This window comes from Ursus arctos, unplaced genomic scaffold, assembly GCF_023065955.2.
Source record: "Ursus arctos isolate Adak ecotype North America unplaced genomic scaffold, UrsArc2.0 scaffold_18, whole genome shotgun sequence".
NCBI classification, from domain to species: domain Eukaryota; kingdom Metazoa; phylum Chordata; class Mammalia; order Carnivora; family Ursidae; genus Ursus; species Ursus arctos.
In genome coordinates this window covers 25,254,633-25,272,418 of record NW_026622852.1, presented here as the reverse complement: position 1 = coordinate 25,272,418, position 17,786 = coordinate 25,254,633, and the positions used below count along the sequence as shown (strand labels likewise).

Below are 17,786 nucleotides of genomic sequence, written 5' to 3'. Positions count from 1 at the left end.
GACAGGCGGGGCTGGCTCAGAAACGCCTCCGCCCACGGAACCTAATCCGACCCGGCCCGACCCTCCCCCCAGCTCAGACTCTGGCTGCCCCCGGTTAGAGGGTCGCAGACATCGAGCACCTTCCAGACCCCAGTCCCCGCACCACCACGGCAGAAGAAACGATGGGCCTTCAGTGTCCCAGCGCCACCCCCCCAATCTCCCCCCACCCCCTACACCAGGACCCCTGGCTCCGCGACGCCCCCGCTCCCGGGACCCCTGAGTCCTGGCTGGGTGCCCTCACCAGTGAGGAGCTGCGGGCGCCACCGCGGTCCGTAGACAGCCGCTGCCCCCTCCCCTGGCTCCAGCTCCGCCGCCTCCACTCGGGACAGGAGTCGCCTGCCCGCCGGCCGCAGACAGCGGGCCGGGGAACCCGCCCCCACGGCTCCGCCTCCGCGCCGCCCATTGCGCGGCCTGCCCGTCACTCAGCTCAGCCTCCGCTGTAATTGGACAGCCTTCAACGAGTGCCTTGGTGATAGCCGCCCATTCTCCGCCCCTGTCACCCGGCCACACGCGCACACATTCCGGGCAGTGATTGGTGTCGGTCTGATTGGTGCACTCTGGGATCAGTCAACCACACCTCTTCGCTAGCTCGTCGTGTCATTGGTGAAAGGGACAGAGGGCGGCAACTCTACGCGCCCTTTGATTTTATTGGTTGGTCTGTGGGGCTCAGACCCGAGACTGGGGGCAACTATATTAGTCCAATCTCGGGTTTGAGAAGGTGGGACGTACTGGCCACCGCTCGAATCCCGGGAGAATCTTCTGGAACCTGTGTAACGTCAAAGGCAGCCTTAAAGGAAAACTGCCTGCCAGTTGGCGGTGACTCCGGGCATTCTTTCCTTTTTTCATTTAGGAGGGTCGGGGAGAGAGTAGTGTGCTGTGCGAGGTGTAGTTCCTCGACCAGGGTCAAAAGGTCACCCCTTCTTACCTGTCTTACATCGGAGCTGTGAACTGACCTGGACCAGACCTAATTCAGCTTTACCTTATCTTGACCCGGAATTGACCTGAGGTGACCTAACAAAACAGACCCTGATAGACATGCAGAATTTAAGCACCCTTCCGCTTTCTCCTTTGTAACCTGGTAGTTCTCCCCAGGTTTAGCGTCTCCTCATTCCCTTAGTGAGTCCCCTTTTCATCCTCTGTATAATCCCCTCATCCTAGCTCCCTTGTGAGCAGCCCCTCCTCAGCAGCCCCCACAATTGTCATTAACGTCCTCTCTGTAATCTTTCATCCTACTTTCCTCTTGAGTTCCCAAATGTTAGCCCACCCTTTCTTTCCCCTCTTCTTGGCTGGGTATGATCTCCTCCCCCCCCCCCCCAAGTCTTCTGTTTTATCCTATTCTTAATCTGTTATCTACTCGTGTGATCTCTCCTATCCTAACTCCCCTCTTTAACCCTTCATCTCAGCTCCACATGATTTCCTTAACACACCCAGAATCTCCCATCTCAGTCCCATCCCCCTCTCTCCCCCATTAAATCTCAGCCCTAGTGTCCCCGCTGTTCAGAGCAGGCAGGGCTGCGGAGGCGGTAGCCAGCGGAAGCCGACGCTTGAGCAGACACGGTGCCTGGCGCCCACGTCACTGTCTCCCAGGCCCATCTGTGCTACAGGGAGCGGGGGTGGGGAGGGGGTTATCCGGGGGTGAGGAGGGGGAAGGAGTTCTTGGGGAGGTTTGAGGACAAAGGAAGGGCCAGGGCAGAAGCTCTCACCTCTCTTTCTTTCCCATTTCCCAGAAACAGTTTGGACACCCTTGAGTTCATGCAGTCTGGATAGAACCAGACACTGAGGCTTGGAGAACATCAGTACCTGGGCCACAGCAGAGCAGAGCAGGAGAGAGATCTAGGGGGTCCTGAGGTCAGATCTACATATTCTCCATTATCTGCCTTCTTTCTAGTATTCACCATGGTGATCCTAGGGTGTAAAGGGGTGTGAGCTCTGAAGTAAGGAAAGGAAGCGGGGTAAGAAGAGGATGGAGAAAAGGTGGGATGAGGGAAATGAGAGGAGGGAGGGAAGATGAGGTGAGGGGGATGGGAAGAAGAGGGGAGAGGAGATAGGGTGGGAGGTAAGGAGAAGGGTTGAGAAGGGAAGGAGAAGTGGGGAACAAAGACTAGAAGGGAGGGGAGATAGGATGATGAAGGAATGGAACAGTTGTGGGACACGGAGATGGGCAAGGTAGAATGAGGGGGCTCAGGACAGGTGCTGGCTACTTCGATCTGGGAGATCTCACTCCGCCACCTCCAGACTCATGGGGGCCCTGGCTGTGGGTGGCTCTACTTCCTCCTATTCCAGTTCTGTCTCTTTTGCCTCCTCCAGCCTTGCCTGTGCCAACACGGAGGCAGAGAGTTTAGTCATTGGCCCTTACCTGGTCCCTGCTAATGCTATATTGTGGGCTTAGACCTTCGGGGGTGCAGGGCCATACCTTCAGGTGCTGGTGGCATAGATTCCATTGTGTGCTGGGTTCTCTATTTCCACCCTGTGTTCTATTGTCCTGGGTTTCAGGTGTGCATTAGGAACCAGGGTGCACAGTGTGGCATAGGTGTAAGAACGTAGGCTCTGTTGACCTCGTGAAGTTACTTGCCACATCTGTGCCTCATTTCTGTCTTTGTATCCTGGGTATAGAAAAGAGCAGTACCTCATAGGGTTGTTCTGGGGGTTAATTAAGGTAACACATGCTGTGCATGTAGTTCTGAGCTTGGTATGTAGTTCTTGCTCAGCAAAGTTAACTGTTACTCTGTATGTTCACAGATATCTGGATGTGTGAGTGCATCTGTTTGACGTTCAGGTCTGATTGGGAGTTATTTGTACTGTTGTATCTGTAGTGTGATTTGTAAGGGAAAGTGTATCTGTGTCTATTTGTGTAATATTTTTGTGTGGTAATATGCCTGATTCTGTGTTATTTGTTGTGTATGTGAGTTTGTGCTAGTATACATATGTGATGAAATGACTGTGTATGTCTGTGTCTGCATGATGAACAGCGTCATGGATGTGGACACGTTGACTACCAGTGAACGCATGAATCTGTGATCATGTCAGTTCTGAACACCCTCATTCCCCTCCCTTCCTATGGAGACGTCATAACCCTAGGTGTCCCTCATTTTCTCACCCTGAGGGAACCGGAACCCGGGGGCAGGGGCGGGGGTGGGTGCCAGTGAGGAGGTGTTTAGACAGGAGCACATGTTCCCTCCCAGACTGTGTATGGGAGGGGGAGCCCCCTATCTTGCACATATCCTGAAGGCTCCAGAGGAAGTGCTCCCCCCCAAGCCCATTCTTAGTTCCCTGTCTTGTCACCATGGCAGCAGTTGCCAGGGGCTCCCACGGTTGCTAAGATCTAGGTGTGGGAGGCTGCTAGGCCCTGTTGCCAGTAGAAACAGAATGGGAGGGAGGAAGGAAGACTACATCCACAGCTGCCAGCTCTCTGCAGTGACAGGACTGGTCCTTGGACCTCTCCTGTCCCCAAACCATACCTATGACTTGTATGTGGCAATACTATTGTTGTTGGGGGGCTTTCACAGGAAGTTGGAACTGGAATATAGGGATACACTTTCTGAGGGGACCGTGGCTCTAGCCTGCCCTTTACCATCTTTAAAGTTGGAAGGCCCTTAGAAATTAGCGACTACTTCATTCTGTCCCCCGACCCTTATACTTCTCCCCTAGCAATGTCTTTGCTTGAGTTCTCCTGTGGCTGGTGCTTATTACCTGAAGCTTTTACCCGGTATAGGAATGCTTCATTGACCTCTGGATGCAGACTGACTCCTTCCTGAAGTCAGACTCTTAGCATCTCACCTGGATACATACTTCATGCTGACACTTGGACCCAGAATTCAGTTCCACACTGAGTGCCAACTTTAACCTCACCTGAGACACTGACCTTGGCCTTAGTCCTGGACCAGACAGTTCCCCAAACTCAGCTTTAGCCTAAGCCCTTTAGACATGGATGAGCCCTAATCTTACTTGAATTGAACTACAGATTCACTTCTGATCCTGTTCACTGATTGGACGCTGACCAGCAATCTAACTCCCTGGTACTCACCTGGTCTAAAGCTACACTGACCCTAAGTACCGGTACCTAAGTGTTCAAAGGGTTTATTTCTTGCCTTGGGAGTGAGAGGATAGTGCTAGAAATGACCAACAGAGGGCGTGCAACATCAGGTTCTAGAGGCAGGCTTTCCAGAGCCGATCTGGAAAGGGGATGTCAGGGATATTAAGACCTTGGCTCTTTTCTCTCAGGTCAGGACCCAGAGCTGGAGGCACAACAGTCTATGAGGCTGAACTAAAGAAATTAAGTTTCGCAACCCAGTTATTCTAATGTCTTGTGGTCATGTGTGTCTGTACAATCTTGAATCTGCCTCTAGCTCAGGTGGGCTCAGGGCTGGGCATACACCAGAAGGTGCTTAACCATTTACAGGCATCACATATCGCAAGAGGACTGTATACCTGGTAAGGCATCCCACCCCCAACTCAACATTTCTGTCATCTACAGCTTCACTACCTTCCCTGGTATCCAGTTACCTTTTGGTCCTATTGAACAAAAATCTGCCTTTCCTACACCTTTGGTCTTAGCTCCTTTGAGGTTACATTGACCTCATCAGTCCCATCTGTCAGACATCAGCCATCTACATCCCTCAAGTCTGCTCCTTTCTAGGTTGAGATACCTCTCAGGCCTTCATGGTCCTCTTCTGCCTTGTTCCATTCCAGCCCCTAAGACCATGCTCCCCTGGCTGGATTTCAGTTCATGGTGCCTGGCTCTGACTAGCTTTTTCCAGGAGTGCTGGTGCAGTGTACAAATGAGCCGGCCTGCCTCCCTCATCTGACTCTGAACTTCTTTCTACATAGCCTCACCTTACATCAGTTTTTTGGTAGCTACCTCATGTTGTTCCTCCATATCAACTGAAGAGTATAACCTCTTCTTTCTGAGCTGCTGGATCACATCTTGCCCATTTGTATAATGTCACAAATGTACAATTGCCCAAATGTTACAATTTTGGAAGGAGTGGTATATTTATTTTAAAAACAAAGATACTTGAAGTAAATGAAACAAATATTTATTTGCAATACCTTCTGCATTTTAGAACAATCCCTGGGCTTGGAAAGCTCCACATTTATGTTTACTTAAAGGTGGGACAGGGGGGCGCCTGGGTGGCACAGCGGTTGGGCATCTGCCTTCGGCTCAGGGCGTGATCCCGGCATTGTGGGATCGAGCCCCACATCAGGCTCCTCCGCTGTGAGCCTGCTTCTTCCTCTCCCACTCCCCCTGCTTGTGTTCCCTCTCTCGCTGGCTGTCTCTATCTCTGTCAAATAAATAAATAAAATCTTTAAAAATAAATAAATAAAGGTGGGACAGGAGGAACTGAAGTGCTGGCTTTAGCAGCACATATTCTAAAACTGGAACAATACAGAGAAGATTAGCATGGCCCGGGCACAAGGATGACATGCAAATTCATGAAGTGTTCCATATTTTTGGTTTTGATGAATGTTAAAATGTAATAATGTAAAGTGAATGTATATATGAATAAATTAGTATATTACCAAAAAAGAAAACAAAAAAAAAAAGAGGGACTGAAGATCCCCTGCAGTCTCTGCTGTGACTTCAGCACTGTGGACAGAGGCCATTAGCGGTACCCCCGACTATGCCTGTGATTGTGGGAGGATGGAAGATGATACATGCACACTTTTAGATAGGCCCAGAAATCCTTGCTGCTCACTTAATGCCTTATAGTGTATGAAGCTCTTTCCTCTTCCCAAACTAATTCTGTCTTCACTCAACTATCAGCCCAGGAGACAGGACAGGAATTGCTTCCCAGACTTTTACAGATGAGGAAACAAGCTCAGCAAGGTCAAACTCCAAGCAACCCTTTGGGTGGGGTGAAAGAGAGAACACTTTCATGTTTAGCAAATTTAGCAGCTACTCTTTCCCCTTTGAGGAATGACTTCCTCTAAAGATAAGAGTGCACTTGAACCAAAGCAGGGCAGAGTGAGTGGAAGTTTGTGTGGAACCGAGGCTCCAGCCAGCCCTGGGAACAAGTGGCAGGAGGAGGAACAATACTAAGAGGATCTAAAGTTCATCAGGATTGCCATACTGAAGGTGGGGAAACCTTGCTTTTCATTAGGGTCCACAGAGGCCCAACTTTTATGTCTCTTTTTCTGTCCTAATGCTCATCTTCATTGAACTTGGAGACAGAAGGGACTCTTAAGATCTCAAGCTGAACTGAGCCTGATGGACCTCCATTTGCAAATTCCAGGGAGGAGAGGTATGGGAGCAGTGTGAGTGAATAGGGTGAGCTGTGCAGGTTGTAAGAAATCCTGTGACATGGCTACAAGACTGGCCGCTTATGTGTCTGTTCCCAGGGTGGAAAGGGGATATGCTAGGCTACACAGCAGCTGTTTCCTTGAGGTGTACCTTGACAGGAAGCACTGAAGTGGTTAAGAACATGGGCACTGAAGCCAGACTACCTGGTTCCCCTGCTTCCTATGTGACTGTGTAACCTTGAGAAACAGCCTCTGTTCCTCACTTTTCTCATCTGTAATACAAACCTCAGGGTTGTTTTGAAGATGATTTTATGTAAAGCACTTAGAACTGCCCAGTGCATAGTAAGTGCTCAACAATACTAACAATGATTTGTATTTGGGGTCCCTATGGTTTAGAGGTAAGACTATACACTGCTGATCCACACTCTAGAGATGATTTCCTGCCTACTATAGGTATTGGCTCTGTTCTTATCAGGTAAAGGAGATGAAAGGGGGATTTCAGAGTCCTCTGAAAGCTTCTCTTGACCTTAGTTTGCCCAACTCTATCATGGGGATAGAAAATGGGGAGGAAATTCTCTACCAAGAAGGACCCAGAAGACCAGAAAACGTAGCCAACTAGCTTCCCTACTTTGTCACCCAGCAGGGATTGGGAAGAGAAATGTGTCTAAAACTGGCCCTTGGTGGTGGTGGTGGTAGAATACATTGCAGAACAGCTTGGAGGCCTTACCTCTTCCTCAGTTTCTTAGAAAATTCTGGCTTCTCTCTTCAGTGCTTTCATTTCCCCCTTTGTGTCCATGGTGGAGCCCCTACCTCCTCCCTCCCATCACTTGATTCTTGGGAAGGTCAGCACCAGGAAAGCTCTAGAAAGAGCCACAGTGTCCTGCATTCTTCCTGGAGGCCATAGCAGCTCCTTTGACTCCAGAATTAGCTAATGATAGGAAACCACACAGAAACTCAGCAGGTGCCCCAAATAACAGGAAGTAGGAAGCCAAAATAGCATCACAATCTCTTTATTATGATTTCCATTGTGCCCAGACTCTGGGAGCATCAGCTCCTTCAAGAGGGAAGGCTGAGCCATGGGGAGGAGCATGCAGCTGTACTGGTGGGAAGACAGGGCTTGGGGATATTCCCCTCAGCTTACTGTCAAGTTACCTTCTGCAGAAAAGAACATAGGAAGGGCATGAGGGACCAGAGGGCATTGGATCCTCCAGTTACTTGAGTGTTCTCAGAACTCCCCTCACAAGCCTATGTTTGGCTGGGAGACAGATCACAGGCCATCTCTTAAAGGAGGGTAAGCTTGAAGGCTTTTATTTCACATGGATATGGAAAGGCCTTGCTGCTTCTACCTTGACATTCTCATCTATGTCATGCCAACCCATGCTATACAAACTGGAATGTGATTGGACTTCTTAGTCACTAGCCCAGACCAGATGTGACACACCGTCCACAATCTAGGTCATCAGGTCATGTGGCTCAGAGGGAAGGTTTTCCTTAGTGCTAGTTGGGTCTAGTGGAAATTCTGTTACCTGTTTATTTTCTTTCCTTTTAAGGTTGCCAAAAGCAGTGGCAGCGGGAAAGCAAAGCAGGGGGAATGTCCAGTCCTACCACACTCCAGGACTGAGCTATAGGGAACAGGTATGATGCATTAATATTTTCCATTCTCCATCCAGGAGATCTCTATTGTCTGAGCTGCAGCCAGGGTCCCGGAGAGAGATCCTGGGCAAATTCAAACTAAGTGGCACAGGGAAAGTAGCAATTTTATTCTACTGTAAATTGAGTGAAAAGGGGTTATGGTTACTGGTGCTGCCAGGATGTTGTTCTGACATCCGGTTGTTCTGTTGTTTAGTGCCAAGTATATACCTGCCTTTACTCTGCTAGTCTGAAGGGGCCATGCTTGTAGGATCACTAGAGCCTGCTACCAGTCCTGCCTGGAGGTTATTCTTGGCTCTGGGGTGGTCATGGCTAGCCTTAGGCCCTGCAGAAAGCTTCTGCTGAGCTTCCCTCTTGGCTTTAGGGCTTCCTTGCACCGCTCTTACTGAAGCCATGAGACCTGCAGTGCTTGAGGTTGTGCTTCAGCTAAGAGGCCTAGGCACAATCCTGGGCTCACACCCCAGAGAGGTGCCCTCTTCCCAGTTTGATTCTGTACCTCCAATGTTAGTGATAGGGTTGGGGGAACTCCCAGATCTAGCCACTCAAGTAAGGCCAGGTGGCATCCCATAGGGAGCACCAGGGCTAAAAAGGTATGCCTATCCTTTAGCCCCAGTCACTTGGGCTGAAGGTGGGAAGAGGCAATGTGCTCATGGCTTTGGCTGTTCTCAAAGGAAGGAAAGCACTTGAGAGTGGGTCAGTACCTGGGAGCAAGGGAACTGGTCCATTTCTGGGATCCAAAAGGGCCACTGCTCAAAAGCACAGAGCCTGCCTCTGTTGAGGAAGGCTGGTCTCAGGAGAGGAAGCCACAGAGCAGACCTGGAGAGGTTATGTAGCCACAGCTAACTGCCTCAGCTTACCTTCTGTCCCTGCAGCTCCACTGTGTCATCCAGATTTCCCTGTCTTTAAATCTAAGCATAGGGAGAGGGGTGTTGGGTGAAAAACAGGCTTAGTAAGGAGTCTTCAGAGGAGCACCCCTAACCTCTGTTGATAGTGGGTGGAGTGGGTCGTGTTTGTAAAAAGCATTGATTTCAATTCTGGGCAGCCAAGAAGAAATGACTAGAACATTTTCTCAAACCGTTAGAGTCAGGCACTGATTTTTGTACTTGGCAGAATTTCAGATAGTCACAGTGATGGAAAGGCATGATGAGAAGGAAAGGGAATGGGCTTCACTTGGTTTGTAAAAGTTTGAACATCTTCATATGTACTGCAGAGGCGCTCCATGGATTAGAACACTGCAGAGGGAGATCCCAGACAGGGGGGTTGAGGTGGGGCTTCTACAACTCTGGTCTGGGGAAGCAAGATAATCTTTTCATTGGTAAAAGCTAGATGCCTAATGGACAAGAGGTTAGTCGCTCCTCCATGCTTTTCTGCTTCTTAGGACTCTTGTGGACTGCGAACTCTATGCTGGGGTCCCCTGGCCCTCTGTAGCATGCCCCTGCTAAGGAAACTTGCTGTCTTGGAACAGGGAGAGGAATAGTCCCAAATGGGCCTGATCCTATCACGGAAGAAATCCTGCTTTGCCAGGCCCTGAGATGCAGCAGGCCTGATCTGGCCCATGGTCTTTCACCGCTCATCCACAGAAAGCTAGAAGCTGCAGCTCCAGAGAGGTAGGCATCACCTTGTCTGTGAAAGATCAGGGAACAAGAAGATAGATTTCCAGTCCCTATGACTGATGATGAGGCAAGAGAAAAAAGCTGTTCAGACAAAGCCCAGAGCTTGTCTCTACTCAAAATGCCCTCTCTGTGAGATCCAGCAGCCCAAGGCCATTGGCATACAGGGTGATTTACCAGGAGAGTAAGCGAGAGCCCCTGTGCTGAATGTGCTTTAATCTTTTTCAGTGCAAAACTGCAGGTCTGGCTGCCTCGGAGGCAGTCCTTGGACCCAAGAGTCATGTGCTTTCACTTTTTTTTTTTTTTCATTCTGGCTAAACTGAACAATGGCCCCTCTTACTGATCAGTCTTGGAAGTATGGCTAAGCAGTATTTACAAAAAGCTGTTTTTGTTTTGAAATGTTCAGAGCCATACACATGAACCCAGATTCATCTTCTATCTGCTTCATTTTAGATCTGAATAATCCAACCCCCAAAGCTTCACAACTTGTTCTAGGTCAGGCAGCTTCTACAGAAGGTGCTGTTACCACAACCCTGGTTGCAGCTCCCCACTTTCCTCGGAGCACCTCAACACTGAGCTGTATGCTCCTTCTTCTGTTAGCCCCCAACTCAGTACAAGTGCCTTGAGCAGTGGAGATATGTCAGCTTTCACATGACTGAACCAACCCCCTCTCTAGTATTCAGATTGGAAACAGAATCTGGACTCCCAGGCCAGGGCTGACCCACAACAGGCAGTGACTTGAGAGCTCAGTGAGAACTTCGGGAGGACAGCCAGGACTTAGAGGCCAGGCGTGGTGGGGAAAGACATGTAGTGAGCAGCAGGGGGAAGCAGCAACTCAGGCCACATCTCAGTGAGGGGGAGAAGGATGAACCTCCTTCTGTGAGGCTTTACTTGGACTTTCTCTGCTAAAGAGGTGAGATAGAAGAAAGAAAAGAAAAGGAAAGATAAAAGAAAAGAAAGAAGGAAAGAAAGCAAGCAAGCTGAGATGCAAATCCTCTTCTTGGCTCCAGCGTGTCAGGGTGGTTGAAAGGAATCCTCGTTGCTCTTTCTTGGGCTGTGGAAGAGGCTGGCTCTTGTTCTCCATACAATGGCACACTCTTCTAGGTCTGCATTTGGGCTGAGGTGGAAAGATGGGAAATCATGGGCCTTCTCCTCTCATTTTCCATCCAAACCTTGTCCTCATTGGAGATCAGGCTTCAGGTCTCTGTGGTAGCTGACTTGGGTGAAGCACCTAATACAGAGGGCTGTGACTCCTGCCATCACACTCGTTCCATTCAGGCCCTTTGGGCTCTGGGCCATGTGTTCCCATCTGTAAAACAGGGGCCAGGATGGCTCAACTTGGTTTTTGACTGTTCTGCTAAAGACTTTTGGACTTGAAAGACCTGGCTGAGAGGTTCCTAGAATCCTGGGTTCCTGGCAGGGGCTGCCTGCCCTTCTTCTAATTAGGACTCCATAGACTAGTTGCCTTCTCTGTCACGAGGAATTAGAATTTAAATAAACAGCGGGCTGAAGTGCAGTGGTGGTTTTCAATAATGTACCCGCCCCACATACCTGAAGGACATAACACATGCCTACCAGAACAGTGGCTCACCACAGAAGGGATTTTCAACTGAGGAAGAGGGAGCCTATCAGCATCTCTAAGACAGCATGTGAGTCTGATATGACCTATTATTAAGAATCACTTGGCCAGAGACTTGTCAATTGGAAATCAAAACTGGCCAATAGAAGGAGTGAATAGAGACCCCTCTCATCTATACCAGGAGCTTCACAAAGGAACTTTGGTCCTTTTTCAACCAAGAAGAACCAGGTCTCTGAAGGCGTGGACAGCTAGGCGTGGGTGCGTGCGTGTGTGCGCGCGCGTGCACATATGTGTGCAGTGGCAGGTCGAGTCTGTGAGGTGAGGGCAGGGGGCTGGGTCCAGGAGTGGATACTGCCACAGCTCCCAGGGCTCTTCCCTGCAGCAATGCATATACTGCCTCTGTTGTGAGGGGAGCAGTGATTTCGGTTCCATAAAGCTTATTGGCAAATTGAGATGCTGGCAGTGCTCCATCCCCGCAAGTCTCAGTACCAGAGGATGGTGGGGTAAAGAGAGAAAGAGAAAAAGGAGAGGAGGGAGACCACTGTCCCCGAACTGAGCTTCTCTGCTCCATGCTATCCCGGGGGTTTCAGATGAATTGCGGCACTGTTGGGGCGAGCAGCCAAGATGTAGACAACATTCTCCCGCAGGAAGGTAGGCCAGTCCACAAATCTGGAGTGGGAGCAAAGAACAGGTTTGTGAGGTTGGCTGCAGAGCCCGGATGCTCATGAGACCTGATCCCGGTGGCAGTACGGCTTAAGCTGGGCAAAGCTCAGGGAAGCCCTGGCTTTTGGCTGACATAGGTATGGCTGGCTGTGCTTCCAAGCTGACAGACCAGCCGGCTGACCCTATGGATTTGGGGTCAAATGGACATTTTTGGAGCCTTTTTTTCTGGGATAGGCACTTGCTGTTTTGGGGCAGCAGTGGGTGATGGCCGCTTGTGTGTGTTGAAATGTTGGGAGTGCAGACAGCCCGGTGAGGGGATCCTACTCACCTGGACTCCTGCTCTGTGGGCAGCAGAGCCTTGTCCTGACTCTTGCTGCTGCTGCTGGCCGGGCTGCTGTCTGCTATGGGACCCACATGGCTGATGCTGTTGGGCACAAGAATATGTGGTTTAGGAGCGGGAAAGTGAAAGGTCTGGCCCCTCCCAAACTCTGGGGAACCCACGGCTCTGGATATGCATGTCCACGCTTTTCTGACACGGGCGACAGTTTGGAGTAGAGGATGCCCTATGTCTTGAACAATAACAGTCAATGTCCTTTGCCTAATGTGCAGGAAGGTCCTCTCCCGTCTGTTGACAGAAGAAACAGAGAGGTGCGTTTCATACCAAGGGCCATTTGGCGTGGAAAAAGGAAGAGGGCATGTGAGTGGGGGCAGGGATTGGTAGGGAACAGACCTGACACTGCAGGAAGGAGCCTCTGCAATGCGTTTGCAGAACCAAGAGTGCTGGGCTCCACGGCATTCTGCCTCACTGATAGCGCTCCCGCTGCCCCGGGCCAGGAAGGTGGCCCGGGCTCGCTCCCGCTCCTTGACTGTCAGAAGCCTTAACAGAGAGTTCTGGGGAAGAAGAGACAAGTTAAGATCTTGAGGTTGAAAAGATTTTGTAAAATGTCAAGCCACAGAGAATCCTACCTCCATTACCACCTCTGCAGCCTCCCTTTGAAGCCGCCCAGAGCCTTTCTGGTAGCATTAACATTTGCAGTTGGGTCCAGTGCAAATCAATCTTCCTTGGAAAGTTTCCCCAGCTTAGGCCCTGGATCACCTGTTGCTGGGTGGAATGTGAGCCCTTTCCTGCTATGGTCCCTGCTAAGACAGTACCCAGTGCTCCTCCAACCTGCTCAGCATGCTTCCTAGGTCTCTCTCACCCAGTATCCCATAGACATTCACCCCAGCTGGCCCTCACCTGGGGACGCAATTGCTGCAGAAGTAGGAGGGACTCATGGGACAAGAAGTCAGGCCACTCTATGTGTCCTCGATGTTCAGGGTCCAGGGCTGCAAACTGGCGGGCTGCCTGCTCCTCTTGCTCCTCGCTTAGAGCCCTGTCACTGTTCCCCCGCTTTGCTGCTTGGTGGCGGTAGCGTAGGAAGTCCTCCAGTGTCAGGGAGCAATCTGTGGGAGGCACCCCATACTAGCCAAACCCACCCTTTCCTCAGCCTCGGGGGCACCTCCATTTACTTTAGGGTACCCTCCAGAACACCTACATCCATAGCTTTCATGGAGTCTTTGTCTCCTATAGCCAGTATAATTCAGGCTGTGGTGGGTGGGGAAGATGGGTGGATGTGTGGGTGCCCCTGCTGGCCAACAGTTTGGGAACAGGGACCTATTTACCCATACTCTTCAAATTCCAGCATACTCCTTTTATGGTTCATCCTAGAAAGTACAGAGGAAAAATGTGCCAGCCCCTCTCCATCTGGCAGCACTGTCCAGCCTTACCAGGAATGACTTTACACTGCTGAAAGGTCTCTGTGAGGCTGTACATTTCCTCTTCAGTTAGCAGCAAGTTGAGATTATCCTGAAAAAAAGAAGGATGTGAGTCAGTAGCCATATAGACCAGTAAAAAAGAAAGGCCAAGGATCAAAAAGGATGGAAATTGTATTTCAACTTGAAGGCAATTCTGGGATCATCTAATCCCAGCCTCTAATCATAATCAAGGAGACTGAAGCTCCAGAAAGGGGAAAGGATTTGCTCAGAGTTGCCCAGCTCTGGAGCAGAATCTTCTCCAGAAGCCAGGTATCTTGATTCTAGACCTGAGACCCTTTTACTAAACAGTTTTTAAATTATTCTCTGAGATACCCTAGGGAATACTTTGAAGTACCTTAGGAAGCTGCTGCAAGGGAAAAGGGGACTAATAAGCAGGCAGGGTTGTGCCTGCAGCTCCGTCTTTATTCATTTTACGTATTTGGCCTCTATGTTAGACTGTGCTCAAAGAGTATTTCAGTTAAAAAAGAAGTTTAATTGTAACTCTGCTCCTAGTAGGCTGTATTACTTTAAATAATCCAGAATGGTTTTGAAAGAGATGCCATCATGACGAAGTTCCTAAAACCAAATGAGGTGTTGTTTTTTTTTTTTGTGGTGCCATAGACATTTTAATTCCAAAACAGCAGTGATATGTTATTTTATTAATACTAATTTACAGTCTTATAGTTTGTAAGCTGTCAAAGATTCTTTCTAGTAGGTTATTTTTCTCTCTTAAAATACCAGCAAATGGGGCGCCTGGGTGGCACAGCGGTTAAGCGTCTGCCTTCGGCTCAGGGCGTGATCCCGGCGTTATGGGATCGAGCCCCACATCAGGCTCCTCCGGTATGAGCCTGCTTCTTCCTCTCCTACTCCCCCTGCTTGTGTTCCCTCTCTAGCTGGCTGTCTCTATCCTGTCGAATAAATAAATTAAAAAAATCTTAAAAAAAAAATACCAGCAAAGAAGAGCAGACATTTCATGAGTATTCATTTGTGGATTTCATGAAGAACTCAAACAATTCTTTCAATAAACACTTATTGAGCACCTGGTATATGCTGGGCACAGTGGGGTAAAACATTGTGAAATGTTCAGTGGGGCTGGATTGTAGGGGTTGGTGTCTGTGTGTGGAGGGAGAGTAAAGAGGAATGACAAAAGATAAGGGAGAGGTAGGCAGAAGCCTGACTGTGAAGTGCCTTAAATGCCCATTATTGAGCCCTTCCAATGGGCTTTTATTCTGAGGGCAAAGGGTAGTCACCAAATGTTTGTGTTTTAAGTAGGCTGCACACCCAGTGTGGATCATGACCTGAGGGAGCCAGAACAGGGAGCCAGATGCGGGGCTTGATCCCAGGATCCTGGGATCATGACCTGAGCCAAAGGTAGACACTTAACTCACTGAGCCACCCAGGCTCCCTGCCTTCCAACTTTTAAAAAGACAAAACCCAGATTCATATCCATTTCTCAGCATATCTGAATAGAATTTAAATCTTGCTTTAATGTTCTATTATCCTGCGGATATCTTCTAAGAAACATCTCAGCAGATCCCCCCTCTTCTTCCTACTGCCTCGAAGAAAGCAGAGATGTGCCACTTTCTAACAAATATCACTTTATCTATGGCTTGTCTATAAAATCAAGTATAGAACAGTTATTTCCAGCCACTTACACACCCTTTCCCCAGCTGAAGTATGTCACAGTAGACCCTGCTCTATATACCATCTTCTCTAGTCACCACCCCGCCAAACACCAGCCTTTTCACTCACAGCAACTCTGCCCCGCAGTGTTCTGCTGATGTGGGACCCGGTTGAAGGTGTCTCCTTCCTAACCCTTCCTGGCTTTCTGTCACAGTCCTACCATCATTACTACCACTTGCCAGACTTTTTACAAAGGTTTCTTCCAAGCTCCTCCCCTTTCTTCCCTTCCCAGCCAGGCTTCTTGAAAAGACTCCATCATCTCCTTGTGGCTCCTCAACCACCTATAATTCAGCTTCTGCATCTGTCATTCTGCTGGATTGGTTCTTCTTAAAGTCACCATAACCTGACAGTCATGTCTAGTGACCTTTTCTCAGGCATCTTCTTACTTGACCTCCATGAGGTATTTAGGACTTCCTTATTGCCTCCTCTTTTTGGGAGGGATTTAAATATTTATGAGAATTATTATGTAAAATAAGGAAACTAGAGAAAATAGAAAATCAGTAAAGTCCCATCGTAGTTGTATCACCACTGTTAACATTACCATCTACCCCCTGCTTGTGCCACTCTCTTTTCTTGGCTTCCCGTACTCTCGACTGATTCTCCTCCTACCTTCTCTGACCATTTGAGTTCCCTTAGTTAATTTCTTGTCACAGTCCTAAATGCTGGTCTTCCTTGGGGTTCTGTTGTTAACACTCTTCTTTTTTCATTGCACACACTCTATCCCTGGGTTATTTCATCTACTTCAGTGGCTACAGCTACCATCTAAACACAAATGATTCCCGGGGTGCCTGGGTGGTGCAGTCGTTAAGTGTCTGCCTTCAGCTCAGGGTGTGATCCCAGCGTTCTGGGATTGAGCCCCACATCAGGCTCTTCCGCTGGGAGCCTGCTTCTTCCTCTCCCACTCCCCCTGCCTGTGTTCCCTCTCTCGCTGGCTGTCTCTGTCAAATAAATAAATAAAATCTTTAAAAGAAATAAAATAAACACAAATGATTCCCAAACCTGGGTGTCCAGACCTAAATTTCTTGTCTCTTGGACTTATATCCATCTTGATGCCTCACAGGTACTTCACACTCATCATGCCCCAAAATGAACTCCTCTTTCCCCCCAAAACCTGTCCTCTCTAAATTTCTTACCTCTCTGAATTGTAATACCACCCCTCCAGTTACCAATACCAACTCATTTCTCCCCTTCATCCCTCACATCCAGTAAGTCAGCAGGTCCTATTGATCTACCTATTAATACCCCTCAAATCTCCTCTTTTCTATTCTCGTCTTAGGTTAGCCACTCATCTTGTCTTACCTGCACTATAGCAACAGCTAACTAACTGTTCTCCATGTCTCTAGACTTTGCCCCTCTGATTCATTCCCCACACAGCAAAGATCTGACTATGGCACTGCATACGCCCTTAAAAAACCGTTCAGTCAGGGCACCTGGGTAGCTCAGTTAAGCATCTGACTCTTGATCTCAGCTCAGGTTATGATCCCAGGGTCCTGGGATCAAGCCCCGCATCTGGCTCCCTGTTCAGTGGGGGTCTGCTTCTCCCTCTCCCTCTTCTGCTCCCCCTGCTTGTGCTCTCTTTCTCTGTCAAATAAACAAAATCTTTTTAAAAAGTTGGAAGGCATTTATATATAATTTGCAAAGTTCTGAATCAATGGACCTTTGTTAATTTACATAATGATCACATTAGAGATGAAGAACAAATGCTCCTAAGAGTTAGGTGGTAGGCCAAGTGATGATCTTAGGACTAAGCAGTGTTACTGTGTTAGAACCTATCCTTATTGGAAACAAGCTGATTAAAATGGTTTTTCAGATGAGTACAATGAATGACAGGTACAGACTATTAGAGAAGCACTACTCCAAGCAGAATTACTTTTGAGTAATTAGGCCTCATCCTACCCATTGATTCCTCTAGCTCAGTGTTTCTCAATTGGGATGAGTTTGCTCCCCTAGGACACATTGGGTAATATCTGGAGACATTTTTGGTTGTCACAACTGGGGGTGGGTGCTACTGACATCTAATGGGGTGGAGGCCAGGGATGCTGCTAAACATACTACATTGCACACATCCCCCACGACAAAAATTTCCGGTGTCCAAAATGTCATAGTACTGAGGTAAAAAAAGCTTGCTCAAGTTTGAGGATCCCTGTATCTACTACTGGAAAACTCTTTCAGGTTACTGCCTAGAAATCAGTGTTCTAAGACTGGGTCTCCAGAGTAGTGCCAAGTTCCCCGCGGTGCTGCAGCCCACAGTCCCTGCAGTCTAGGCTTACACAGTAGTGGCAGCTCCAGCCGGTTTCTGTGTGGGCTGTCTCGGTCACCTCTGCTGCACCATCTCCTTGGATGTAGCCCATGCGGCGCAGGCAGCCATCATGGAAAACCCTGGTGCAGATCCTGCATGGGAAGAGGCTCTCAGCTGTCCAGACCTCACAGACATCACACATCTCATCGTTGACAACCTGGCAAAAAGAATAAATAGAGAGTGTATTCATTCTAGTGTAGGCGGCAAGATCCTATCGCCACCAAACACA

General features: G+C 48.9%; 1 protein-coding gene and 1 non-coding gene across 2 annotated transcripts in view; one reads left to right on the top strand and one right to left on the bottom strand.

Moving 5' to 3' along the window:
- The first annotated feature begins 5,385 nt into the window (after nucleotides 1-5,385).
- On the top strand, nucleotides 5,386-5,492 carry LOC113260670 (U6 spliceosomal RNA). Its single transcript, XR_003318050.1, has one exon. It is a non-coding gene; the product is annotated as a U6 spliceosomal RNA (small nuclear RNA).
- Nucleotides 5,493-7,273: 1,781 nt separating this feature from the next.
- The window catches only part of PHF24 (PHD finger protein 24), a 116,636-nt gene continuing 106,123 nt past the window's right edge, over nucleotides 7,274-17,786 (bottom strand). Inside the window, exons 4-9 of the mRNA XM_057313549.1 lie at nucleotides 17,529-17,714; nucleotides 13,549-13,627; nucleotides 13,019-13,224; nucleotides 12,512-12,672; nucleotides 12,110-12,205; nucleotides 7,274-11,787 (exon numbers count right to left, since the gene is read on the bottom strand). Of these exons, the coding sequence (XP_057169532.1) occupies nucleotides 11,691-11,787; nucleotides 12,110-12,205; nucleotides 12,512-12,672; nucleotides 13,019-13,224; nucleotides 13,549-13,627; nucleotides 17,529-17,714 (825 nt within the window). The 3' untranslated portion in view covers nucleotides 7,274-11,690. The remainder of the gene's footprint in view (nucleotides 11,788-12,109; nucleotides 12,206-12,511; nucleotides 12,673-13,018; nucleotides 13,225-13,548; nucleotides 13,628-17,528; nucleotides 17,715-17,786) is intronic.